This window comes from Notothenia rossii, assembly GCF_949606895.1.
Source record: "Notothenia rossii genome assembly, chromosome: 4".
NCBI classification, from domain to species: domain Eukaryota; kingdom Metazoa; phylum Chordata; class Actinopteri; order Perciformes; family Nototheniidae; genus Notothenia; species Notothenia rossii.
In genome coordinates, this window is record NC_136902.1 from 81,867,344 (window position 1) to 81,895,324 (window position 27,981).

A 27,981-nucleotide genomic window follows, 5' to 3' on the forward strand; every position below is an offset into this window, starting at 1 on the left:
CCCCGGTCTCACTGTGGATTTACATACCCTGATTTCCGTGGGACTGGGAAGCGAAAGAGGAGGGTGCTGGGTCTTTCAGGAACTGAGGAAACAAGCACAAACAGGGTTATTTAACAAATTCACAACTTCATAGACACGCTGGCGACCCTTAAAATCGTCGGAATAAGTTTCACGCTACTTTTCTGCGCTTGTTTCGGCACTCCACGGTGCTCTCGCTGGATTATTTCCCTAAAGTCTGGAGGAGGGCTGCGAGTTTTTCGGAGAAGCCTGGAAGCAGTTTGAGGTTTGAAGGGCTGTGGCCATGGCCGGGGGTGGTGGAGGTGGAGGAGGCGGAGGGGTTTCTCCATTGGGGCCAGCACCGCCGATGTGGTATCACCGGGACCTGAGTCGCGCGGCGGCCGAGGAGCTGCTGGCCCGGGCCGGGAGGGACGGCAGCTTCCTGGTGCGGGACAGCGAGAGTGTCAACGGGGCTTACGCTTTGTGTGTACTGTAAGTAACTTTATGGAAGAAAAGAGAAGCTTGTATGAACTCTGAACTCGTGTGTGCGGACTGTGCTTAATTTACTAGGAAAAGTGAGGAGCTGTGCCTATGTTTGCTTTATTGTATTGTAAGCAGTGGTGTGAAGTAGATTTACCCAAGTAGGCCTACTGTACTTTACTTCAATGTTCTGCTACTTTGTACTTCTCCCCAACTAGCATTCAGAGGTAAATAGTGTACTTTTACTCCACTAAATGTATTTAATATCTGTAGTTACTATGCAATGATGTGAAATTGAACAACACGTTTGGTTACACCTGGAGTAACTTTCACAAGCTACCCTGCAGCATACCAAATAATACAAATTAATTAGCAATAATAACTCTTAAATGAATCAACAATTACACCAGCGTAATGAATACTTTTTATTTTGGTAATTTAAGTATATTTTGATGCTAATATTTGTGTACTTTTACTTCAGTAACCTTTTGAATGCAGGACTTTTACCTGTAACATAGTTTTCCTACTCTGTAGTATCTACTTTTACTCAGGTACTGAGTAATTCAAGATCTGAGTATTTCTTACCATCTCTAGTTCATTTAACCTAGCAAATGCCTTTAGGGAATCCCCACCTGGTCTGGCTTTATACCAACATAAATAGACTGTACCTGTACACACACTTTCCTGAACTGTTTGATCAAACTGTAAAGCTCTTTGAAGCTTTGGTAAACCAGTGATCAACAGCCAAACTCATTTGTTTACTTTCTCCTGGAAGTCAGTGAGTGGCAGAGAGACTGTCTGTCTGCAAGGCAGTGAGACTCCAGCATGGCACACAGCTCCAGGCTGTCCCTCTCTGTCTGATGTGGCCGCCTGGAGCGCCGTTTTTACAGGGCTCTGAAACTCAATGTGGTGGAGGAAATATAAAGAGCAACTAAAGGGCTGGTAGAGCCTTGCAGATGTTTTAATGTAAGGCTCATATAAGATCAGTGCAGTGGTGAAGCAGCTATTTATACGTACTATCTTCTGACCAGTGGTGTAAAGTAACTACTGTACTTAAGTACAATTTTGAGGGACTTGTACTTGAGTATTTACAGTTTTTACTACTTTGTTCCTCTACCCTACTTCAATTCAGAGGTACATCGTTACACTACATTTATTTAGTGCCTTTTGTTACTTTGCGGATATTGTTTAATGATGTGAAAATAATCAACCCTTGAAATTACTTTAGCAGCACTTGGAGTAAAAGACCCTGCAGCATACAAAGTACACTTTAATACATCAATAATTATAATTAAAACATGTACTTTCTATAATACTGAAAGGGGCCAATCTGCATAGAAAGTACTGTTGTGCTTTAAGTATATTTTGATGTTAATACATTTGTACTTTTACTTGAGTAACGATTTGATTCCATGACTTTCATAGTATTTCTACACCCTGGTACTTCTACGTTCACTTAAAGGTAGGGTAGGTAAGAATCAGGTAAGAATGGAGAAAACAGCTCGAGTTTGAATTTGAAAGTACACAACCAAAGAAAATCTGTCCCTTCCTTCAGACTTCCTTACAGAGCCCCTCCTCCAACACACACGAACACGCACATGACCAATGAGGGCACGAGATAAATTTGTGCACGAGATGGAAGGCTGACAGGCAGGTAGGCCATCCAATTATCTGCCACGGGCCGAGGCAGATAATTGGACTTGCTTTTTACAGCGCCACGGCTTCCACAGATGAAATATTTGTATATATTTATTGTCAAAGCATTTAATTTATTCATTGCTATCAGGATGTTAAGAGCGTTCCATGGAACATAACAAAAAGTGTTTCTGAAGTGAATGACCTATACCCTACCTTTAAGCACAAGATCTGAGTACTTCTTCCCCCTCTGCTTCTGACACATTATACAAAAATGTAATATTAATCCATATGTCAGAGCTTAAAGGGCCTGCTCGAGTCTTTCCTAAACTAAATGATGAAAGGCCTACCCATATTTACACAAGGGAGATTTTGTCACCAACTACCTCCATGCTCAGCCAGCATCTAAACGACCTCACCACCTGCTGACTAGAGGAAAATGTAACAGAAAGGACAAGCTTCCAAACTTACACGATACCATCAGCATTTTGATCACTTGACAATGACTCAGGCAAGGCAAATGAACTGTGGGAAAGGGATGTTAAACTTTGAAAAAATGACTCACATTGCCCCCCCAGCCAGTTCCCACATAAAGTTAAACTATTCAAACTGACTGCAGATAGATGCAGGAAATAAAAGGCCTACTCTGGTACTCCGACATTGACTTGACCTACATCCCCTATCTGATCGTTTACCCCATGCTGAGTTTATTGTGTGTGTATACACGCGGACCAGGATCAGAACATACTTTACATAATGTACAGTATGTTCTGCTCCTGAAAAAAAATAGGTAATACATACTGTATATACTTGTAATTGTTTTTTATTTTACTAATTCATCCAACAAAAATAAATAAATAAGTGTAATTCATACACACAAAGATGAACAAAATTAGTAGAAGCGGGAGTGCTGAAGCATAGCTTATGGGAAGTAGCCCTCCCGTGAATCATCCTATTACAACATTGGCATTATTGCGTCAAAAACATATAGAAATTGAGGAGTACAAAGAAATAAAGAAAACTGGAGAGAAAAAAAAGTTAGGGCAAAAAATAAATAAATGCATACAGAAATATAAGAAAACTAGATATAGGGTCATTTTCTGTCAATAGCAGTTTCAGCTATCTTTTTTGAAAAGGATAATACTATATATAAATATATACATACTGTATGTACACATGTACTTGGCAAAGGAATAATAATATATGCATATAAACATTGTGAACCCTTATTTTCAAGTGACTTTTTGTACATTCATATGTTCACACACACACAAAATATACATAAGCACCATATGTTCAAGTGTATAAGTACACAAATACACTCATATACAATTGATGACACTAAAACAGAAATAATTTGTTTTCATGATTCATTCAATCATTTATCTATTTCCTCACCATATTGTATTCCTCTAGGAGGACGGGCTAACTCTGATGTAAACACATTACACCCCATGTCATAAATAAAACCAGAAAAACAATAAGCTTGCATCACCTTTTGGCTCCTGGCTTATTCAAATAAATACTGGTGGCAAATATCCCTGTTCCCATTCTTTGCTGGATGCAGTAGTAATTCAGTGGGTCACTCTTTGGCCAACAACATTCCTCACGACCATGCATCATCCATTTCCAGATTTTTTACCCCGCCTCTCCCTTCCTCTCCCCTTTCACCTTTCACGGACATTGTTTCATCTCAGAAAATGTATTTTATGATACCTTAAGTTTGTCAAAGAAAGGCTTTAGTCGACTCAAACGTTGCTTTATGAACAGTGTTGATGCTTTTGCCTATACATACGAAAAAACTGTATTTTGACAAAGTAACACGTTATATGGTCAAGTGTTGTGAAACAAACAACTCCATCAATTATATCTTTGAGAACAGCGATGCCCCAGTATTTTTGCACAACCCCTGAACCCGTGGAGGAAATGATGTCATGGTCTGTGACTCTGTGCGCTAATATATCTCAGTAAAATAAAGGATTTCCAGGAAGTCAAATCTGAATCACCAGGCGTGTGAAAAGCTTCCACACACACGATGTTAGTCATAGCCCATAGTGTGGTGTACTGGAGGCTCAGGCCTGATGTCCACACAATCATTCATTGAAAAATATCATAACGTGATTATGGTGGGATTTCTTTTTTTTAAGAGGATCCGTACCAAACGGGGATTTATTTTATTACGTCTGTAGAATACTGGGTCTTCTCTGCAGCGCCACAATACTTATTCAGAATGGTATTTTGACATATTACCAATTATTGTGCTCACTGCAATATGGATAGTACTCCAGTCCACAGTACGATTCCGATAACATTTTGATTAATTTGCAACCTTAGTTCCAAGCATGCCCTCTCGAAGTGTAAACAAATACGTTTTTTTTTTAAAGCGCTGAAATAATCATTTGTATTTAGTCTTACCATCATAAAAGTAGTATTATTGGAAGGAGAATGTACAGTACTACAAGTTTTAAAAGTTGTAGTAATCATAATGAGCAATATCCTATTTCAAAGTGTGATAATATTATTATTCTTAGATTATTATTATAAATGCATTTATATGTGAACATTTTAATGTAATGGGTGGTCAAGATTTTTAAGAAACATAAGAGAATAAGATTTTAGACAAATTTCATGAAGTCCTTTCAACTGCTTACCAGGTGACTTATACATGTAAATGCCAAATGTTATTCTTTTGACCTGAACATGACTACTAGACATGGCTGTACCTGGGTAAGACATGGGTTGACCTAACCCTTGAGCCTTACATACTGCACACTGACATGTGTACTAATTCTTAGGGATGTAGAGAGAGAGCGGTGTGTTCAGGAAGTGTTTGCACTCCGCTGTTGTCTGAGAATAGAATGGTGGGAGCAGTGTTTGTGTTGGTGACTTTTGGCCAGTTTATCTTTCGGCCTTTGCCTTTCACTTCCTCTTAGTTTACATACAACTCAGCAAGGGATCATTCAGATCAGGTATCTTCAATATTGTGTAGTATGTTCGAGTTTTATCATTTGCTTCCCCAGTTTGTTCTTAAATATAAAATATTTGATAACATTTCTAAGTAAGTCATTTCTCCAATGTTTCCAGCTGCAGTGCCACACTTTTGATTCCAACAAAAGAGATTTCAAACATATTTTTTATTTAAGCATTGCGTATGCATCAGTGTGTAAACTGCAGAGATATTGAACTGTTTCGTATTTTTCCTGTCAGGAAGACGATCTTTATTATCAGTAGAGCGCGTCTAAACATGTCACGGTTCAGGCATGGCCTTCTGTGTTTCTGTGTGTGTTTGAAACCTAGATGTTTCGTAGAAGACATTCCTCATTTCAGTGGGTGTTATAATATTACCTTGTGGAGTTAGTGGGTGGTTTAATGTATACTTTTTCTTTAAATATCTCGATTCCAGGTACCTACCTGTATATATATATTTATAGTGTTTTTTACAGCACAGACGGTCCTTTGTTACGGTCTTTTTTTGTGTGAAGGTGCAGAAACCTGTGATACAGATTTATTTTTGTTGTGATGGATTTAATTTAAATAAGTGTAATCATTTGTGAATAGTGGCTTTTAGCTCAGTACTGAAGTGTTTGAAAATAGTAACATTTCCCCCATTCTTTTTGCTTTGAAAAGATTTGTTCTGTATTAATAGATGAGCTGTGAAACACATGTTACATTTTGAATTATAAATACTAGTATAAGAATGATTTAGCATATTCTTATTAATTAGTTTGACCTGGTCATTGGAGTGTTTTTGAAACACATACGGTCTACAGAGCAGGGACTAAACTGCTGCAATTGAGGTTGGATGACACAGAGGAAGAGGAGGTGGCTCTCTCAGACAAAAGGACAGGGGAGTCAGGGCAGTCATTATCTTTAAGAAAGGCTATTGTTGATAACACACACACACACACACACACACACACACACACACACACACACACACACACACACACACACACACACACACACACACACACACACACACACACACACACACACACATTGTATGCTTTGGGTCTATGTCCATCCCATAATAAACCTCCCTCTCTTTCTCCGTGTCCCTCCCCCTGCTAGAACTTAGCTGCCACTGAAACAATAGTATTTACCCCACAGAGAATCTCATCAGCTGCCAGCAGGAATACAAACACCCCTTCCCCCCAACACACACACACACACACACAGACACACACACACGTACGTACAAACACACCACTGTACACTGCAGTGATTCCTGTGTATGTATTCTGTGCCACTGGACCTAAAGTGCATTGTGTTTATAATATGACAGGATTAAATATGGATATGGTTTTCAGAGGCCGTACAGACAACAGAAACAGGACATCTCACTGACCGCGTTAAATGCTGGGCCTTTAACCAGGAGCAAATATTTACCAAGTTTTCACTGTGTATGTGATTAACTGCCGGAAAAAGAACATATGGAACTATTTTTGGGCTACAATCTGATAGATAGGGTTATATAAACAGGATATATCCTGTTTATAAATCAATTCAACATGGACACTCTTTCCATGTAGTTTAGCTAGCTAAGTCTAATATGAATTAACTGATGGCGTTGGTATAAATCTGTGCCTTTGTTTTATTGTCTTCCCCCCTCTTCACTGTGTGCTGTAGATAAATGCAAGAATACCCCAAAAAATACTTTTTGGGGTATTTACTACACCGGGGATGGCCGGTCAGCAGCCTGTAAAAACAATATTGGCCACAGTAGGGAAGTTGTCCAAAGGTTAAAACACAGTGAGAGCAAAAACGCATTATATTTTATTTCCAGATGGACAGGAAACAGTTTTATGTTGTCAGCCAGACACTGGCACAACGTTTGGCATTTTGAAACTCCTTGCTGAATTTTCAAAAATGTTGAGTCAGCACTTTCTTGAGATTGCATACAGGTGTTCTCCGCATCCTTCAGGTGTTCTCTAATTGTACCAGGGCTCATTGCATGGATGGATTATGGTCTCAGAAACATGTTGCAGGGCAAGATTTGTTCAAAAATAGTCATCCAAATTGCCTTATTTTATATAGCAATATGTATCATATGAGACAGACCCATGTCAGTCTCAGGACGTTAGTATTTTTAAATACTTATGTCCTTGCAGCATAAATACATTTTAAACCTGTGCCAGCCCCATTGCTTTTAAAATAATAATCCATCCTGGCAGTGAGCCATGTTTTGATTTGAACAAGTTACTATTTGCTTAAGTCTAACAGAAAAGTACTCAGCTTCAAATAAAGTTACTTTATTCGTATATTTTAATCCAGTCCAAGTTTTGGTTGATTGTTTATCTGTGGGACACTGACCTGGAAAGACCGGAAAAACAGCTGAGCGACAGAGCAGGATGAATTCCCAACATGGATTTATCCCTCCCTCAGTCTATAACACACACACACACACACACACACACACACACACACACACACACACACACACACACACACACACACACACACACACACACACACACACACACACACACACACACACACACACACACACACACACACACACACACACACACACACACACACACACACACACACACACACACACACACAGTCAATAAGCAGAGCACAAGCAGCAGTAAAATAGTTCCTCAAGGGTTTTGCATTGGCTGCAGGGCTAACACCCACACATCCAAACAGACGCACCACCATAACACAACATTAGTTTGGCAAATTGAACATTTTGCATACGGTCCACCGAGCAGACGTGACATGCAGACATAAAAATCATTCAACTCCAGCACGAGGCTGCAGGCGTGTAGTCACGGCTGCGCAAACACAATGTCAGAGCATTGATCAGCGATTGAAAGATTAAAAAGGTTGTGGCTCAATCAGTAATGCAATTCGGACTCTGAAGGTTTAAACATAGTTGTTGACTGAAAGAAAACAGGATCGCTCTGTATCCTGTCTCACAAAGGAGGGTGTTTTTGGTCTTTCCTTTGTACATTCACTTTTACATTGTATAAACATTGGGCTGACCTCTGTCCTGCTTTACTGTATCATGCTACCGTAAGGATAAAGCCCTCTCACAACTGTGACGGACAGCAACAGGTTGAAGCTCTGTAAACCCCCCTCACACTCATACATGATACACACACCCCTATGCACTGAGAACAAGAGAGTATGTCCACATGTCAGACTTGAAATGATTTTTTTGTTTTTTGTTGAATCAAACAGTCATCCAAAAGTTATTCTTCTCTCACTCTCTCTCCGTCTGTTTTTATCTCCAACTTTTTAACAAACATCTCTTCTTCTTTGGTGTTTCCTTCTCTGTAGGTTTCAGAAGCACGTCCACACATACAGAGTCCTCCCAGACGATGAAGGATTTCTGGCTGTTCAGGTACAGAGAAAACACACACACGCTCCACTGAGGTCAAGTGTGTGTGCAAGTGTGCAGCATAAACTGTATCTGCTGCAGTAGCAGCTGGCAGGCATAGATGCTTTTGTTGGCTTCAGGCTCTCTCCCTCTCACATACACACACACACACACGCACACACACACGACAACAGCAGCCTCTTTGTGCGTAGTGCCCAACAGCTGTGAAGTCCACACCACCAGCCACACACATGCTTTGTCACACACACACACACACACACACACACACACACACACACACACACACACACACACACACACACACACACACACACACACACACACACACACACACACACACACACACACACACACACACGCAATAACATGTAGCTGCAGACTTATCGTGGCCACATCACAGACATCTGTGTCTCTGCTGTATCATTTATGGGAGCTGCGACACTGAAGAGAGTCTAAAAGTCAAATATTGCTTCCTGGAATTGAATTTGTTTGGGAACGATGTTTACCAAAAGGGTTCTTCCTGGTTTGAATTATATTTAGAGCCTTTGTTCATATTTGCTTACGGAACATAAAACATGGAACAATAGGGGTCACAGGAGATTTCAATAACACGACTTGTAGCCAAGGAGTTTGGATGTTATTGTCATCCTCAAAAGCTTCCCTTCTCTTCCTCTGTCTGTTGACGCTCCTCTCAGACGTCTCAGGGTGTGCAGCCTAAGCGGTTTAAGACGTTACCAGAGTTGGTGTCGTTGTACCTGCAGCCCAGCCAGGGTCTGGTCACCACGCTGCTATACACTGTGGACAGAGAGGAAACAGCTGTCAGCGACGACAGGGACTACTCAGGTATCTGCAGAGCCCACACAAGCACACTTGCAAATGACGTGATTGTCTCATTTTTTTCACATGTTAACTCTCCTCTTCTGTGATTGGTAGATGGGGAGGATGAGAAGCCACCCCTCCCCCCTCGCTCTGCCTCCACCTCCACTCCCCCTGGTCCAGACACACCCACAGAGAGGTACAAAGTTTGTATATGTAGACGACTGTGTTGATTGTGTTCGGCTGTCCGTAATGATATGTAAGCGCTGAGAATCAAATCACAAACTACTCTGAGGGTTTCTCAAACCAACGTGTTTAATAAATCTAGTTAAGAAACACACAAGTATTCAACTCCAACGCACACACACAAAGGAAGGATGCTGGTTCCCTGTAACTGAGGCCATGTCAGCTCTGCTCACAGTGATAGTAAACAGAGGTGTCAATGATTATATGAACAATAAACACATGTACACACAGATACACACTGTTTCTCTTTCACGTTCACTGTTTCTGCCCCAGGGCACGCACACGTCATTCATTAAACACTGTAAAATATCAGTATCAAACATAAAAATACTATCACACACACAGGTTGCAAAATGTACTTTGTTGGGAATTTTCACAAGTTACCAGTCACTCAATACATTATCATTGTGTGTTTGGCTAGTGAATGATGCAATCCTACTAGCCACTTGCATATGTGACCAGTATTTGGCTGGTAAATGGTGCTGGGTTTGTGCTCTGCATGCATTAAGAACCTCCGCTCTGCCTGTGTGCCCCCCTCTGTTTGCATAAAGAAGGAAAGCCACATCCTGTTGGAAGCCATGTTGGTCCCAGATGATGCAAAGCTTTGTTTAAGGCTGCAGCCACACAAGGACGACAACGGAAACTGATCGAAATCGTGATCAAAAAAGTCTTCCGTCCACACGGAATAGGTACCAGAAACGTGTCCGTCCACACGAGACAGCTCGAACCGCTGGAGACGCTGTAGTACATATATCGGGCCTCTAAGTGGCGCTGTACTTCTGCCACAAAATACACCTAAAGCAGCGAAGAAGACTTCTCGCGCATGCATGGTTGCCATGGTTGACCTTCTGTTTATTCTCCACGCTGGATTTAGCAGCAGAAGTGGGGTTTCCCCGGTCAACATGTCCGTTAAAGTTTAAAGCTTCCGGACAAAATTTGAAAAGTGCAGGTCAAAGGTCTTCTTTGTTATTTATTGAGCTAAAACAATTGAATAACGACTCTATATAATATTATAAGAATAATGCACAATTTACATGATCTCTTTATGCTGTGCAATATATCATATGTGCCTGTACTGTTTGAGTGAAAATAAAGTTTGATGTAATTTAATTTCATTATTGCACTGTTATTGCATTATTGCATTTCATATGTTCCTTAGAGTGCTACAATTTCTTTTAACACAGTTCATCATTCATATTAAGCTCATACTGTACATAAATAACACTGAATGAATTAATTGTTGAGAGGAAACTAAAGAAATGGCTTCAACAAGAAAGATCACATGTTTAATCCTAACAGGTATTACAAATTAAAATATAAAAGCAGCCCACACAATTACATCACTATGAAAATATTCATATATAATATTAAAAAATACAATGCATGCAGTATTTGTTGTGTTTATCTGTATTTAATGAACAACATGGCTGGGTGCTGGGTGCTGGTTTGTGGTCGTAGCACTCTCTATCTAACCACTCGTTCAGGTGCTTTCTCGAGTGATTGCAACCAACTACCGCACACGTAGTTCCCGAACCACTTTTCTTCATGTTGTAATTGTTATATCCTCTTTGTCTCTGCGATATCAGTGCTTTGTCGGCACAACGGAGCTAGCTAGCAAAACAAACCCAGTCCGCCAAAACGGAAGTGCATTGCATCGAAGGGAGGAGTTCAGGATGTAGAGCGGAAACGGCTCAATAACTTGTGTATTGCGTCATAGTTATCAGGAAATGATCGTTATTATAGGGTGTGTTCTTATTATACATCCATGGTGTACACCGTAGACACGGAGCCGTTTGGCCCCCCAGAGCGTTTCGTCCGCAGATCTACCCACCTTGGGACCCGTTATCGTTATCTGCGTTTCCCTGTCGGCCTCGTGTGGCCGAACCGTCTATCTGATAGAGAACTGTAGCGGATACGACCGTTATCGTCCTCGTGTGGCTGCAGCTTAAGGGTTTGTGTGTGTACATGTGCGTGTTTCTAAGATCTGTGTATATTTATGAACAAATATTAGGAAAATCAGTGTGACTAGAGTGGAGTGAGTTTTCTGCATGTATCAGTATTTTTCCAAAGAGATGAAAGAAGAACCAAAAAGTGTGTTGCTGAAGGAATTTTAAAATCAGCCCTGGAAATCAGTTGTGATGTATGATTCATTCAAATCTTCGATCAAGATCACAAAACATCATGGATGAGTGAAGCTAAAAAACATCATTTCATTTACACTTTATATTTTGCTGAGTTAAAGTTAAAAATAAGGCTTGGTGCAGGAAGATTTGCCAAGCTTATTTGAAAGCCACAATGTGGACCATATTAAAGGATCTTAATCATAAAAGTGTATGGGCGTATAGCTAGTGTTTTATTTGCCCATATTAAAAGTGGCATATGGGCTGTCAAAATGAAGAGAACCTCAGTGTTCCTACTAAGGAAAGAGCCCAGCGGGAGCTATTTGAGTACACCAAAAAAAGGAAGCTGCTATCCTTTCTTGGATAGACCTTAATGTTCAGCTCAGATAGAACTGGCATTGCGTTTAAAACCACAGATACAAACTCTTAAAGATAGTTGAGAGGTATAGTTTACAGTGTGTGGGAGGCTGGGGGCATTCTGCTGGCTCAGTTGGTGTTTGTGTGTCTGTGTGTGTTTGCAAGTGTGTATTTTTGTGCAGCTGTGACTGTGGGTGGCAGGTTAGACATAAGTCAGCTCTCTGTGTTAGAGGAAGTGTGGGATTTAAAAACCCTGACGGCGCAGATTGAATTGCTTTCAGATTCGAACACTTAGCTTCAAGGTATGACCACGATAAAGTCCATTCAAGTTCTTGGTGTTATGATAAAAGAAATGTAATAAATACACATTTTTGATTCATTGTTTTAAGTATCAGAATCAGAATTCCTTTATTTTTCACGCAACGGAGGAATTAACGGTATTGCAACAGTAGAAGTATAGTGCAGATAAAGAAAAGAGAATAGACTTACATATTAAATAAACAAGTAAGCGCCTGTTGTTAATAATAAAAAATGGCAGATTTTTTCCGGTCGTGTATTTTCAAATTCTAGCGTACTCGAGCTGGTTTCTCCAAAATGACCTACCCCATCTGTATGTGCACGTATTGAAGATGGTTATACATAATGACTTATGGACTTCATTTGTTTTAGCACTCCAGCAGCTAATGGCCTGAGCACCATTTCCCACGAGTACCTGAAAGGCAGCTATGCTCTTGACCTGGAGGCAGTCAAACAGGGAGCCTCCTCTCTGCCTCACCTCAACAAGACTCTAGTTTCCTCATGCAAACGCCTTAATGGGTAAGAAGGACACACCAGCACATCTGTATGCACACATATTCTTGTCTGCATATTGTATACAAGGCTGTTCTTTTTATGCTTTTCTGAATTGTAAAACATCACCTTAAGTCTTGTTTTGGTCACAATGGCACACGTGTTACATTCAAACATTGTGAAAATACACAGGAAATATACTACATTAAACAGGCTAGGATTAAAACATGTTACATGTGCAGCCCCATCATGCTTGCATACATATACTTTATACATTTCCTTTAGACAGATCTAAATGAGTAACTATAAATCTCTCTTTGTGTCCCGAACCAGGGAGGTGGATAAGGTTCTCTCTGGCCTGGAGATCCTGTCTAAAGTGTTTGATCAGCAGAGTGCTTTCATGGTGTCCAAGATGATCCAGCAGGTACACATGTTTGCCCCTCTGTATATTTGTGTATGTGTAGCTTAATTAGAATGCAAGCCGTCCTCCTGCTTCCTTTGCCTAACACCATGTTTGTGGCAGTGTATTTAAGCCCTTTTCTGGATTCCTGCTTTACACAGTATACTATGTATAGTATGTTGAAACCAAGCATGTCAAGTGGTCTGCGTTTTTATTCGAGCAGTTAAGAGTATGTATGGGCATTTCATGATTTTTAATCAAAAAATAGCATGCTTCCCTCAGAGTACAGCCACCCCACTTCCCAAACATCCACTTCTCTGTTCGCTCTTAGTATCCTGCATTTCTTACTTTAACGTTTTTTTTCTCACCGCAATCATTTATTGAGTTACATGACAGTAACAAGCTCATGAAAACACATATTGTGACCTATACATGCAAAGAGTACTAATATGAAGCTGTCACACACACATGCACGCGCGCACACACACACGCGCACACGCACACACACACACACACACACACACACACACACACACACACACACACACACACACACACACACGCCTTAGTCACACTTCAGTCATACACATGTTTACTAAACAATATTTCACAGGGCAAATCTAGCACTAAGGAGTTTGTCTGTGTAGGAAATGTGCATGTTGAAACTTATTTTTTACAATGTTTTCAAATAATTGTGTTTGCTTGTGTTGATTTAGGGTTGAAATACATCTTTAAATGGTTAACGGTTATCACTTAAGTTACATGATAAATTGACGAGTGGCATACGTTTTGTTTTACCTTTAATCATCAAGCAAAAACGATCATTTAGTGTTATGTTCAAAAATGAAATGAGATTGCAATTTTACATTATGGACCAGTATTTAAAGTCTAAAATACACAAAATACATACTTTAGGCGTGCAATTTACTAACTCAGAATCAGGCTCTATCTATGTCAAGGCCTCAGTGATGCATCATTTTATCTAACCTATGACCCGTTGCTCTGCCTTTGTTTTATCTCCTCCATCAGTCGGTGAATCAGGGTGGAGACCAGGAGTTGGAGAACCTTGTGACCAAGCTAGCAATCCTCAAAGACCTGCTGTCATCCATAGAGAAGAAGGTACACACACACACACACACACACACACACACACACACACACACACACACACACACACACACACACACACACACACCAGGAAGTGGTATGTTTAGATAACCCTCCCCATATGATGGATCATCTGCCCTGCTGGTTGCATGTCTAGCCCAGCATGACGACTCCGTGTGTGTGTGTGTGTGTGTGTGTGTGTGTGTGTGTGTGTGTGTGTGTGTGTGTGTGTGTGTGTGTGTGTGTGTGTGTGTGTGTGTGTGTGTGTGTGTGTGTGTGTGTGTGTGTGTGTGTGTGTGTGTGTGTGTGTGTGTGTGTGTGTGTGTGTGTGTGTGTGTGTGTGTGTGTGTGTGTGTGTGTGTGTGTGTGTGTGTGTGTGTGTGTGTGTGTGTGTGTGTGTACAAAGTAAGGGAGAACTTATTTTCTCCACTTGAGGCCTTTGAACACATGGAAGTCAAGGCAAATCTACGGAGTGAAAAGGATGACTGATTTGTGTCATTTGTAGATCAAACTGCCAGTTGTTGTTGTTGTAAGCCTTCTAAAATTCCTTTCATAATCTCTAACATTCAGAAAGCCAGATGGAGTGGGTGTAACACGTGGGTCATAACCGAAAGGCTATTTTTATTTTGTCATGCTAAACTGTGATTTAGTTTTTTGGCAAAGTGTACCACACCCATTACACTTTTGGCTTTTTTCCCCGACTTGGAAGTTTGACCAGCTCTGCCCTGTTAATGGGTGACACCATTCCTACTTGGACTTCGTTTATAAGGAGGGTTTAAGCTGCCAGGGAAGGAAGTGGCTGCATGTCATGAATCATGTGATGTCACTGGCTCCACCTTTTTTGCTCCTGTTAAATCACATTCAGGAAATGGGAATGTGTTTCCTTGTTGACACAGACACTGAAGCTGAACACTTTACAGTGTATCAGTTTGTTTCTGTGTGTCTTTTCTATTTGTCCTTTATTTTTGTATAACTCTCTGTGCTTTCCTTCTCCCTGTTTGTCGCCTTAGGCTCTGAAAGCTCTGCAGGACATGAGTCTGTCCTCTCCTTGCTCCCTTCCTCCTCTCTCCATGCGTCACAGCAAAGCCATCCCTGTGCAGGCTTTCGAGGTACGTCGGCACACACCAGCTACAAACGTTTTATTCATGGTTCTCTCTCTGCAGGGTGACATCATTGGTACTAAGGCGGTAGTTAATGTCATTTGTTCTTATAGTTTGACATTTCTAGGATGTGCATCACCTTAAAACTGAAACTGTTTTTCACCTTTTCCTTTTCACATTTCCCTGATAAGATTATCAGGGAAATGTGACGCAATCAATATATGAAGTATCGAAGTAAATACTTACATACTTATTAATAAGATACTAAATTATCTCAAATGTCCCCCTATGAGACATCAACGCTTTTTCCACCCTATTGTCAATTTCGGTTCATGTTTTAATTAAAATAATTCATATTTATATTACAAGAATAAAAGGCTGCAGCAAATTTTATTCTATAAAATCTTGAGTAGATTTAAGACTGAGGCAAACCTGAGATCCGTCTGAAGCTTGTTCTGATTTATTTAAAGATACTTTTCAGGATGGGTGGTTTCGTTTCAGAGAGAACAGACTGAACCTGAATTACAGTAAACGGTCTATGAAGTCATATATTCCTCAGCACACTGCAGGAAGTTTATCATCAGACCACAGGAATGTTTGTAATGCACATCCTGTGGCATCATCAGTGGCTTTATCGGAGAACATGACATTTATCCCTTTTGGTTTTATGCACTCACTCGCACAATTGGTATGCAAGTAAATGTGGATGACTGAAATTGTGTCTATTTGTCGTAAGATTTTGAAAGTGTACAAAAATAATAGCTAACAGACAAAACAAACCCAGAATTCATAGTATGATGGAAGAGGTTAAGAGAAAAAAGATGATAATGATCATTTAGAAGAAATGGGGAAAAGTGTTACAAAGAAGGGAGAGGAGGTGAAGGGTTTAAAATATTAGCTGTCAGCCAAGTCTGCATCCTCTGTGGTGACCTCCTTTCAGCAGCTTCCTGTTGCACAGGAACAGAAGGGTTGTTACGATGAGGAGATGGGTTTAAGATGTGGCACCTGAATTCACCCACTGACACAAACAAACCGCGTTAAGGCTTCACATGATATGACTCAAAGTCTGAATGGATTCTCTATCTAAATGTAGACAGCTGAGAGTTGTGTGTAAAAAAAAACAAAAAAACATCTAGAGAATCAGGTTATTGTGAGCGATTATGAAAATCCCTGCTTTTTTTTAAGAATTCTTACCTTTCTGACTTTTTATAACTTAAATGTAGGACTCTGTTAATTCCTCAGAAGCGGCAAGCTTGTTTTGTGTGTGATAACAGTAAAAGAAGAGAGGGCAAATGAGCCAACTACGTTCATTTTGGAGACCCCTGGTGGTGTGAAGGATTTAAGATTATAAGAAAGTAGGGAGCTCTGTGGACACTTTTGCAAAAAGCACCTCCAGTATGTGTGTTTTTAAATCCTCCTCCTCTGATCCTCTTCAGGTAAAGCTGGATGTCTACCTGGCGGAGCTGACAAAGATAGGAAAGAGTCAGAAGTACACTCTGTCAGTGGACGTGGAGGGAGGACGGCTGGTAGTGATGAAGAAGGTGAAGGACAGCCAGGAAGACTGGACCACCTTCACACATGACAAAAGTAAGAATTACACAAACACTCCATATAAGTCATCAGTACGTGTCCCACCCCTCAGAGTAAGCAGCTCAGATAGTAAAGTATGTCCTCTTGTGATCAATTTTTTTCTTTTTAGAAAGCCACATTCATCAAATGTGTGTGTAAGAGCACCTCTACTCTTTTACTTGATGTTTTTAGAGGTAGTCTATATTTGTTGAGCTCGATGCCTCCTGCCCATTCTGTGTGAAACGCTGATGTCAGTTTCAGCTTTTAAATAAATAGTTTTAAATGTCTCTGTTTTATGTCTGTGACTCCAGTGTAATTGATGTCATGTATCAATGGATCCAAGCCTGTTTCAATATAGTTTTCCTCATGGTATCATAACAAATATATATGAGGATTAAATGGAAAATAAACACGCTTTTTTCGTACAATTTGTATAGTCTATTAACTTCATTTGAACCAACTTGAACTCCATTCATTCTACTCCCTGACCTTGCTTTTCTTTCTTCCTATCTCTGACCTTCTGTCTGTGTGTTTGTCTGTCTCAGTCCGTCAGCTGATCAAGTCTCAGCGCGTGCAGAATAAACTGGGCATTGTTTTTGAGAAGGAGAAGGACAAGAGCCAGAGGAAAGACTTCATCTTTGCCAGTGCCAAGGTCTGCACACACACAGTCACACACTGCCTCACACATACATTTGTGGAAAGTATAATGTTTTATTCATTCAAAGTAACACACACTCACATTTTGATTTCTTTAATGTAATAAAGTTGAGGATACTAACGGAGCCAAGATTTGGCACAGACCAACAAACAAATCTTAGCAATCAATTCAGCTTCAAATGACAATATGATAACAAAAACAAAAGATAGTTGTTTGTCTTCTTTAAAGGAGAGAGCTGCTAAGGAATAAACCATATCATGTGTTTAAATGTTAAATAGTTTAGTGAAAGCACATGAAACTTAAATGCTACTTAAAAACAAGGTGCCCTTTTGTGGCAACTTCCTCTGACGTGTGTGTGTGTGTGTGTGTGTGTGTGTGTGTGTGTGTGTGTGTGTGTGTGTGTGTGTGTGTGTGTGTGTGTGTGTGTGTGTGTGTGTGTGTGTGTGTGTGTGTGTGTGTGTGTGTGTGTGTGTGTGTGTGTGTGTGTGTGTGTGTGTGTGTGTGTGTGTGTGTGTGTGTGTGTGTGTGTGTGTGTGTGTGTGTGTGTGTGTGTGTGTGTGTGTGTGTGTGTGTGTGTGTGTGTGTGTGTGTGTGTGTGTGTGTGTGTGTGTGTGTGTGTGTGTGTGTGTGTGTGTGTGTGTGTGTGTGTGTGTTTCAGAAGCGGGAGGCATTTTGCCAGCTGCTGCAGCTGATGAAGAACAAACATTCCAACCAAGACGAGCCAGACATGATTTCCATCTTCATTGGCACCTGGAATATGGGTCAGACACATTTATTATGTCTTCACATTAGTTGTTATTTTCAACATAATGTTAATAGCAAAACACACTGGCTTATACATTTTCACAAGTTGCTTCAAAGATAACACAAATATATGAATTTCCAGGGCATGACTAGTATTTTTGGAAGACAAAGTAACATTGTGTCTTTGTTTGTAGGCTCAGTGCCCGCTCCGAAGTCTCAGGCCTCGTGGGTGTTGTGTCGCGGCCTCGGGAAGACTCTAGACGAGATGACGGTCACCATCCCTCATGACCTTTATGTGTTCGGAAGCCAAGAAAACTCTGTGTGTGACCGGGAGTGGGTGGAGTCGCTGCGTGCCTTATTGAAAGAACAGACGGAACTGGATTATAAACCGGTGAGGAAACAAAGATTTGATAAGCTCTCAAATGATTTGAGCTTGATCCAATGTACTGTATGTATTTAGGTCCTGAGGCTAAGTTGAGACAAAGAAAGAAATACCAATGTTGACTCTAGGCTTGTTGTTTTTATTGGTCGTAGATCGCAGTGCAAACTCTGTGGAACATAAAGATTGCTGTGTTGGTGAAACCGGAACACGAGAACCGGATCAGCCACGTGGGAATGTCCAGTGTCAAGACCGGCATCGCCAACACATTGGGTAACAACAGTTCTCTATATTCAGTCTTTATTCTTCCTCTATATGTTTTACCTTCTGAACAAAATCCAGAGGAAAATAAAAACAATGGAATAACAGCACGATGAAACTCTGACTTTGTTCTATAATGGATTTCATTACTTCATCTCTTACTCACTAAGAATCTGAATTGGATTTAAAAGAAAACACACGGTATCTCATTGAGTAAATGCAATTACTATAATATAAACTCTGTAAAATGAACTCGTAAAGAAGTTAACTAAAGATTCCGATAGCAGTGTTTTTATTTTACACTTTATTGACAGGCAATTTATTCAACAGGATCAAAATGATTGTATGTTCTTGTATTTGAACACGTTCAAGCAATTACAGTTGATTGCTGTAATAAATGTTTGTTTGTTTGTTTGTTTTAGGGAACAAAGGAGCTGTGGGCGTGTCCTTTATGTTCAATGGGACATCTTTTGGCTTTGTGAACTGTCACCTGACATCAGGGAATGAGAAGATTGCCAGGTACCTCCCACAGTCCTGCACACACATTATTTATGTTTTTTTAATTTCAGGGTATTTTACCTATTAACCCTTACATTTGGACACTTACTTTGTGGTTGATACTTTGACAGTGCCTCAGTAAACCTCCCAAACAACAGTTATTACTTCTTTACCTGTGACACAAATGACTTTTGACGCCAGAAAACATCACACATTCAACTTTTACCTCTTATTATCTGTGACACATGTGACCTTTGACCCATACAGGAGGAACCAGAACTACCTAGATATCCTACGCCTGCTGTCGCTAGGAGACAAGCAGCTGAGCTCCTTCGATATCTCACTTCGCTTTACACACCTCTTCTGGCTGGGAGACCTCAACTACAGGCTGGATATGGACATACAGGTGAAGCAGAACACACACACACACACACACACACACACACACACACACACACACACACACACACACACACACACACACACACACACACACACACACACACACACACACACACACACACAGAAGCTTAATTTTGTGGCTCTGTGTCTATTGTGTCTGTGCAGGAGATTTTAAACTACATTAACAGGAAGGAGTTTGAGCCCCTGCTGAAGGTGGACCAGCTCAACCTGGAGAGGGAGAAGAACAAAGTATTTTTACGCTTTGGTGAGTATGCCTGTGTTTCTACCAGACAGTCTTTCTATCTGTCTTCCAGTGCTGTTCACCCCCTCTCCCTGTGCATAATGGAATTGATATCGCAAGTGTCTCAAAGATTAAACATTTGTCAGTTCTTTGTAAGAAACAAATACTCACAAATACTGTAAATGTTTCAAATGAAGTGGCAAAAAGAAGTCTGTGAATGTTCATGTTCTAAAAAATACAATCACTCAGCTTTTCCTACAAAAAAAGTGGCTTCTTTCTGCGGCACAAATGCAACTCCCACTTAGTGTGTGAAAGAGAGAGAGGTTGTGTTTTGTTTCAGCAATTGTCCATTTGTTTATTCTCAATTCAGTGTTTATCATATTTATTGATATTTGTTAAATGGTTTGGGCCTTTCCACTCACTTGCTTCGAGTCCTAACAAATGAGTGTGTGTCTCCTGGCTTGCAGGGGAAGAAGAGATCTCGTTCCCGCCCACCTACCGTTACGAACGTGGCTCAAGGGACACGTATGTGTGGCAGAAGCAGAAGGCCACTGGGGTTTGTTTACTTACTGATCAACATCACAGATAGACTTCCTCTTAGCCTTTTCTGACCACTGATAACCCTGCTGCATTTTCCTTTTTACTGTCTGTCACAGATGAGGACTAATGTTCCATCGTGGTGTGACAGGATCCTGTGGAAGTCTTACCCAGAAACACACATTGTCTGCAACTCCTATGGTGAGACCACTGGCAGAAAAGAATCAAGCACATTGTAATTGATTGTATCAGATGTCCCTTTTTTTTCTTAATCTTTTAAGCCACTTTCGTCTAGACATTGTTAATATGGGCTTTACGGAAGGTTATATGATTGATCAACAAGGAGACCTACTGAACTATATTCTGCTTTGTTTGTCAGGATGTACGGATGATATAGTGACCAGTGATCATTCCCCTGTGTTCGGCACCTTCGAGGTGGGGGTGACGTCCCAGTTTGTCTCCAAGAAAGGTAATGGTGAAATAATTCTGTTCTTGCTCTTCCTCAGGCTGTAAATACATGATTTGAACATAACCATATCAGCTTATTTTTAAAATAGAGTGTGCACGTCTTAGAAATGTAATGATGAGTTCTTGTTTTCCAGCTCAAATCTAGACAGTATGTGATGTATTTCTGTAGTCGGGTCGATGACTCACAGCTGAACAAAGACCAGAAAGCAATGAGTTTGGCAGAACAGAAAGGAAAATCAAACGGCACCCTGTTACTCATTCTGCCTGTTTGTTCATACTTTGTTCTCTAAGGTTGGCAGATGTAGCATCACAGCTTTTGTTTCCCCCGGATTAGGGATGTGCATGCCGTTAGTATATTGTTACTGATTAAAATGTACGATATGCGAAATGTTTTTGGCTAACTCCTTCTGCATATGTCTTTAATTTTGTTATTCTCATTTATACGTGCTATTTGCGCCACTGGCTAAGATCTCCCCCCATCCCTTCCTTCCATCTTGTTCCTTTGTAGGTCTACCAAAGTCTTCAGAGCAGGCCTACATTGAGTTTGAGAGCATCGAGGCCATAGTGAAGACGGCGAGCAGAACCAAGTTTTTCATAGAATTCTACTCCACTTGTCTGGAAGGTGAGAAAAGCACGTGTTTGCAGGAACTTTCTGTAACCCCAAGTGGGTGTAATTAAAAAGTGTGTCTGTTTTTTCCTTTCGTATGTCTCCCTTCCTCCCCTATCTCAGGCAGTCAGTATACCTTTAAGCTCGAATCCATTTTTGACCTGTGCTGCATCCCCACCTCCTCTTAACCATGTACCTTTGAATGAATCATCTTCCTTCTCTCCTTCCCTCCTTATTCCCTTTGTTGTCTCCCCCATCCCCTCTGCCCTGCATCCCTCTCTCTATCTCTCATCTGTAGAGTTTAAGAAGAGTTATGAGAACGACAGTCAGAGCAGCGACAACGTCAACTTCCTGCGTGTGGGCTGGTCCAACAAGCAGCTGACGACGCTCAAACCTCTTCTCTCAGAGGTGGAGTACCTGCAGGACCAACACCTGCTGCTCACTGTGAAATCCCTGGACGGATACGAGTCCTACGGTATAAAGAGAACGTTTTTGTTGTTGCTGTGAAGTTCTTTGAAGTTGACTTTTGGTCTGACAAACAAGCATGTCTGTGTTTTTTCCACTGCTAGGAGAGTGTGTGTTGGCTCTGAAGTCTATGATTGGCAGCACACCGCAGCAGTTCCACACCTACCTGTCCCACCGTGGAGAGGAAACAGGAAACATCAGGGGGTTAATGCGGGTCAGAGTCCCCTCTGAAAGGATGGGAACCAGGGAGAGACTATATGGTAATGCGCCTTCTATGCCACTGTGATGGAAAGAACAGAAAACTTGAGTAGGAGAATTTAATAGACGATAATTAAAATGAATCTTAGTTCTAATGAGTGCAAAGGAAATATGTAAAGGAAGCAGTTGAGACAAATGAAAGGACTTCGAAGCTTTGGGAGTTTGAAAACATGAAAGAGAAATTATGCAGTTTGACTATTTTTGTAATCCTACAGCAATTTTGTTATGGTTGTATTTCAGAGTGGATCAGTGTGGACAAGGATGAGACGGGTGCCCCCAAAGGGAAATCCACTTTGGCATCCAGAGTGGGACATGAATACATAAAGTCAGTACACTTTACTCTTTTAATTTGATATGTGATGTGGATTTATAGGGAACTGCAAAAAAAGCTGAATGTTTTATTACAATTATTATCCTTCGGAATACTTCACATTTTTGTACACACCATGTTTTCCTGCCTGTACATTATGACATTATAGAAGATATACCAATAATACAAGATAACATGGCAATGTATTTTGATTGATTCGCTTTAACATTTACAATAGTATTGAAGAAACAGCAATTTTTTCGCCTAACTATCCATCAATATTGATAGAGTTAAACAATGCAGAAATACCATCATTATCATCATTATGTTATTTTGTAAAAAATAATCATTATATTGGAAGGAGGAAACTTTATTGATCATGTTCGCCATTTTCCTGATGTGCCCAAGCATGCTGAAATGGCCCCATTTTGGGAGCTTTAATGAAGTGTTTAGATCAGGGGTGTCAAACTCAATTTCATCGCGGGCCATATTGGAATTATGGTTGCACTCAAAGGGCCGGTTGTAACTTTAAGACTTTATAAATATTTAATATGTATAAAATTATGTATTACATTATTGCCTCGGATTATTATCGGATAGGGTAATAACTTCATAATTAACTACGTCTGAAAGCAGAAGTCTACGGCAAATGATTGCAAGTCTCTTCGGTGGGAATGTCACAAAATTATTTAAAAAGAAAAGCCAAATTCTGGAAAAAAAGTTTTAAAAAAATGTGACATTTGGGGGAAAAAAGTAACATTTTGGGGAAAAAGCAACATTTTGAAAAAAAAAAATAATTCTGAGAAAAAGCCAAATTCTAACAAAAGAGGCATATTTTCAAGAAAAAAGTCGAATTCTGAGAAAAAAAGTCAAGTCATGTTGAGATGCATTGTGGGACATGTAGTTTATGGGAAACGTGCGTATATAAATTGGCATGTAACCGTATAATAAACATATTATATTCTTTGCAAGCTCTTGTGGGCCACAGAAAATGAAGTCACGGGCCGGATTTGGCCCCCGGGCCTTGAGTTTGACACCCCTGATAATCTCCATTTCCTGCTTATTGTTCTAAATCATCGGTTTTCTCTCTGATGCTGACTTGTTACGATGTGCTCTCGATGCAGGCCGTCTGCGGTCCGTAAACAGCTAGGGGAGCTGGGAAAAGTCAGTGAAGAGGGAGAAAGGAGCATCAAGGAGGAAACTGCTGCTAGGTACTGATACACATTTCTGTCGTTTACACACACTGACAGAACGTGAAACCCATAAAACATAAAAAATATAAGCCATCAACCACCTGTTTTGTTCTTGTTTGTATTAAAAGGCCCAAACAGGAAGGAACCGACGGGGATCCATCCGTCTGCAAGAACAGCTACAATAACCCCGCCTACTACATCCTGGAGGGCGTTCCTAATCAGTCGGCCGCCGCTCTTTCAGCCGAGCTTCTTCCATCTCCTACCTCCTCAAACCCCCAGGTGACTAAAGCCCCTATTCCCTCAGCTGGAGCTAGAACCAAGCCCCCCTTTGTGGCCTCGGGGCCCTCTCACACACGCAGACCCACCACAGGGCACCCGGTCCGCGCTATAAGCGAGGAGGGGTCGTCAGAGGACGATGGGGGGGCCTGTGTAGCAGCAGCGCAGGGGGTGAATGTCGGGACAACAGTTGGAAGCACGCTGAACCGCCCCCCTCCTGACTTCCCCCCTCCTCCTCTTCCTAAGGGGGCCGTGGAGATGGTGGCAGAGACCCCCTTCTCCATACATCGCGCTCTTTACCCAGATCTAGCCGAGGTCAGGATCCCAGCAGCCAGTCCTGCAGCCCCGCTGGCACTCGGGGAGGGTTTCAGACGAGGCGGAGGGGGAGGGGGAGGGGGAGGTTCGGGGGCGTTGGACGACCAGTCGTGTTCGGTGCTCCAGATGGCAAAGACACTGAGTGAGAGTGAGTTTTCTGGGCACCCTCCACGCGCTCCGTCTGCGCCGCCGCTCAGAGGGCATCCGATGGGATTAAATCTGGACGCCTGCAGAACTTTCCCGCCCAGGAATGCCATCACAGAGAGTATCGCAGAGGATATGCCAGAGGAGGTGAGCACTTTGTTTATTTATTTTAAATGTAACGCAACCATGAATGCTTTGGCAGATTCAAATGAGTCTTGTTTGGGTTGTCATGAGTCATTTCTTCCAAGCTATCCCATTTTGTCTACAAAAAAACACCAATCTCTTCAATTTGGGAATAACCCAGCTACATATTTTCTAGAATGTTATGTAAACGCCTCTATCCAGTCATTTTTACGATCATACTACAGGAACTGGAGCCCTTTCCTCAATACTCTTATTCTCAGACTGAAGAAAATGTAGCCCTTCCCAAGCGATATATTTGATCTTTAACTGACTTTCGACATTGCTGAATAATGTTTTGTGGAAGAGCTGCAATGTTCCTACAGCAGTTTTGAGTAAATCCTGTATTTCATTTCCCCTGCGCAGGCACTTTGGGGCAGCAGTAGCTCCTCTCTGTCTGTCGGGGAATCCTCCGTGGCAGAGTGGCTGCAGAGACTGGGACTAGAGAGGTATGAGAAGGGCCTCCTACACAACGGCTGGGACGACCTGGAGTTCCTCAGGTACATACACTCAGACATGTTGAATTTCATGTTTTGCTGCATGCTTTAGTCCTGTTGATGTAGATGGAAGATAGTTAACAGAAAAACAATCTAAGTGCAGAAACCTGTGTGGGATTTAGAAATACATATCTACTGTTATTTTCTTAAGTAAATCATTACTGTTGAGTAATAGTAATTGTTTTTACAGTGATATCACTGAGGAGGACCTTGAGGAGGCGGGAGTGCTCGACCCCGCCCACAAGATGATTCTGCTGGAGAGCCTGAGGCAGCAGCAGCCTCTGAAATAAACTGTTTCAAACCGGCCTGTTTCACCGGGTGCCAGGAGGCTGAACTGAACTGAACTGAACTGAACTGAGCTGGAACGTGCCAATTAATGCCAGACTGTGCCTTCTGTGAGAAATTGCACTTCCATTTGAAATTTCGAAAAACACTTGTAGAGTTACCATCTTTATTTTCCACTTGTACTGTATGTGTGCCGTCGTAGAGGTGGCCTTATTTAATGAGAATCATTTCAGTCCTTCCAGCGTCACTACATAACCCTCTTCTTGAAACCTCGTGAGAAGATGCATAGTGAGAAATATCATTTTTGCTGCTGCCTTGATGTTGTGCCATCACTTCTGACCTGCAGCTAAAGCTGGCGTTAAAGCTTGTTTGTTTTACCCTGAGAAACGTTCATTTACAGAGTCTGCTGACTTTAAGACTCCTTGATATGGGAAATGAAAATAGGGCTTTTTGGAGGAAAACCAGAGCTTTTTCCCCCACAAACGGTCATATGGGGGAAATTGTAAGATAGCACTCAAGGGTAATGTTGACGTTTAGCTTGCGTAGAGGAACACTTGGGACAGAAGGTGGTGACAAAAGAGGATCTAGCCTTCACTCATGTCAGACTAAAGCTCGCTCAACTTGCATTTCTCAAATGTTGTACTTTTGTGTTAACGTTTGGGCCATTGTTGTTTAAATAATGGCATTTATTGTCTCAGTGTCTCTGCATGTATTTATGGTTTTATGTTTTTGTTGTGTTAATGATAAAGGGAATATGGAGCAAACCGGTCCTGGGAGAGCTAAAAGGTTATATTTAAGTGCCTGTGTTAGCCATTAGCACCCACAGTGTGTTCACACTCAACACTGACATTTCATATTTTTTATCTGAAACAGTGTTTGTTTGATCATCTAAAAAATCTACTTAGGCTACAAAAGTGTACATAACATAACAAATGTTGTACCAAAATGAAATATCCCTTAAAATGCTTGACCTAGCACATCTCATGCTCACACTTTAATTGTCCGTACATTTCAATTTACAGAAGAAGACATTTTGGAAACTAATAACCCAGGTTTGATGGGGTAAATGTCACATATTTCACTCATTTTTTAAATGAAGCCGTTTTCAGGGAATTGGTTACCTTAGCCAAATAGATTACTTCGAACTACTAATGATTACTATACAAATCATTTACTAAATTACTACAGACACAGACTAATGTAGGGTCATTAGATATTTTTCTAATCTCTTATGAGATTTCACCTCATAATACGTTAAAAACGGAAATGTCAGATTTCTGCAGGACGCATGTGGCTGTTGTTCCCTGATGTGCCCAGCAGGTGGTGCTGCTACTCTATAAACACCATCAGATGCTTACTATGGAAACTGGGGAAATAGGACAGAACTAAGTAATCTTCAGTGAATGGTTTGTTTGTTTATAAATGTTTCCTGTGCAGTTACAATCATAGAGCTAACATACCAGTTAGTGTTCACGTTGCCTTGTTTTGTTCTTAATTTAAATCCTGCCTCTTTTCTTCCTGTGAAGCCAGTTTGTTTTAAGAGATGCTGAGAACTCTAAACTCTTTTTCCTAATTAGGACTAAATATGTGATTGTAGCAGTTTGTATTCATTTCTGTTTCTCCTATTTCTTTGTGACCCCATGACATCCTTTAATTATGTTGCCCACATACAGCCTTACAAGTCTCAGCCACGGGCTTGTGTTATGTGTTGCACACTTTGTCTAATTTTCGAACAGTCAAACAACCATAAGGCAGAGAATGTGGTTTAGTCTTGTTAAATCTGATGTCTTTTCAAGCCTCTTTGGCTTCTCAGTGTTCTCTGTTGTGTGTGTGTGTGTGTGTGTGTGTGTGTGTGTGTGTGTGTGTGTGTGTGTGTGTGTGTGTGTGTGTGTGTGTGTGTGTGTGTGTGTGTGTGTGTGTGTGTGTGTGTGTGTGTGTGTGTGTGTGTGTGTGTGTGTGTGTGTGTGTGTGTGTGTGTGTGTGTGTGTGTGTGTGAGAAAAAGACACCCCATTGTTTTCGCTGACTTTTTCTTGTTCTTTCATGTAGTCGCCTCTTTTTTTTAATGTTAAGTTAATGTTTTGTTTGCCCATGTCTTTTTTTCAATTAAAATCTAATATCTTAACTTTTTTCCTACATTTGCTCATTTTTCTTATTTTTGTTGTTGTCTGCGGGGAAAGCTGAGGGGATGTGACAGTAATGGTTTGTGAGCTGTATACCTGCCTCATGGCAGGAAAGGGAAAGAGTGTACGGTAAATAAATGACAGTCATTTCAGTTTTTATTTAATCATGATTTC

At 41.0% G+C, this 27,981-nt stretch overlaps 1 protein-coding gene across 6 annotated transcripts; it reads left to right on the top strand.

Moving 5' to 3' along the window:
• inppl1a (inositol polyphosphate phosphatase-like 1a) lies at positions 1 to 27,959 on the top strand. Of its 6 annotated transcripts, XM_079676608.1 has the most exons (27): positions 1 to 489; positions 8,404 to 8,467; positions 9,160 to 9,307; positions 9,398 to 9,479; positions 12,673 to 12,819; positions 13,126 to 13,216; positions 14,222 to 14,311; positions 15,310 to 15,408; positions 16,836 to 16,986; positions 17,514 to 17,620; positions 18,285 to 18,387; positions 18,565 to 18,761; positions 18,905 to 19,022; positions 19,433 to 19,529; positions 19,776 to 19,914; positions 20,076 to 20,175; positions 20,619 to 20,707; positions 20,808 to 20,889; positions 21,068 to 21,157; positions 21,665 to 21,778; positions 22,062 to 22,238; positions 22,333 to 22,488; positions 22,727 to 22,811; positions 23,921 to 24,007; positions 24,118 to 24,871; positions 25,271 to 25,404; positions 25,592 to 27,959. In XM_079676608.1, the coding sequence occupies exons 1-27, from the start codon at positions 302 to 304 to the stop codon at positions 25,689 to 25,691; spliced, it is 3,789 nt and encodes a 1,262-aa protein (XP_079532734.1). In that variant the 5' UTR covers positions 1 to 301; the 3' UTR covers positions 25,692 to 27,959. The 6 variants fall into 6 exon arrangements, with proteins under 6 accessions (XP_079532734.1, XP_079532737.1, XP_079532736.1 ...); XM_079676611.1 differs by lacking the exons at positions 1 to 489; positions 8,404 to 8,467; positions 9,160 to 9,307; positions 9,398 to 9,479 and adding an exon at positions 10,896 to 11,493; XM_079676610.1 differs by lacking the exons at positions 1 to 489; positions 8,404 to 8,467; positions 9,160 to 9,307; positions 9,398 to 9,479 and adding an exon at positions 10,896 to 11,483.
• Positions 27,960 to 27,981: the final 22 nt, after the last annotated feature.

Excerpts from the sequence above, each read along its gene's own strand:
- inppl1a (XM_079676608.1), top strand. The coding sequence starts at position 302 with ATGGCCGGGGGTGGTGGAGGTGGAGGAGGCGGAGGGGTTTCTCCATTG. Across the intron at positions 19,530-19,775 it reads GGGAATGAGAAGATTGCCAG|GAGGAACCAGAACTACCTAG; the intron begins GTACCTCCCACA and ends TGACCCATACAG. Across the intron at positions 22,812-23,920 it reads GTGGGACATGAATACATAAA|GCCGTCTGCGGTCCGTAAAC; the intron begins GTCAGTACACTT and ends CTCTCGATGCAG.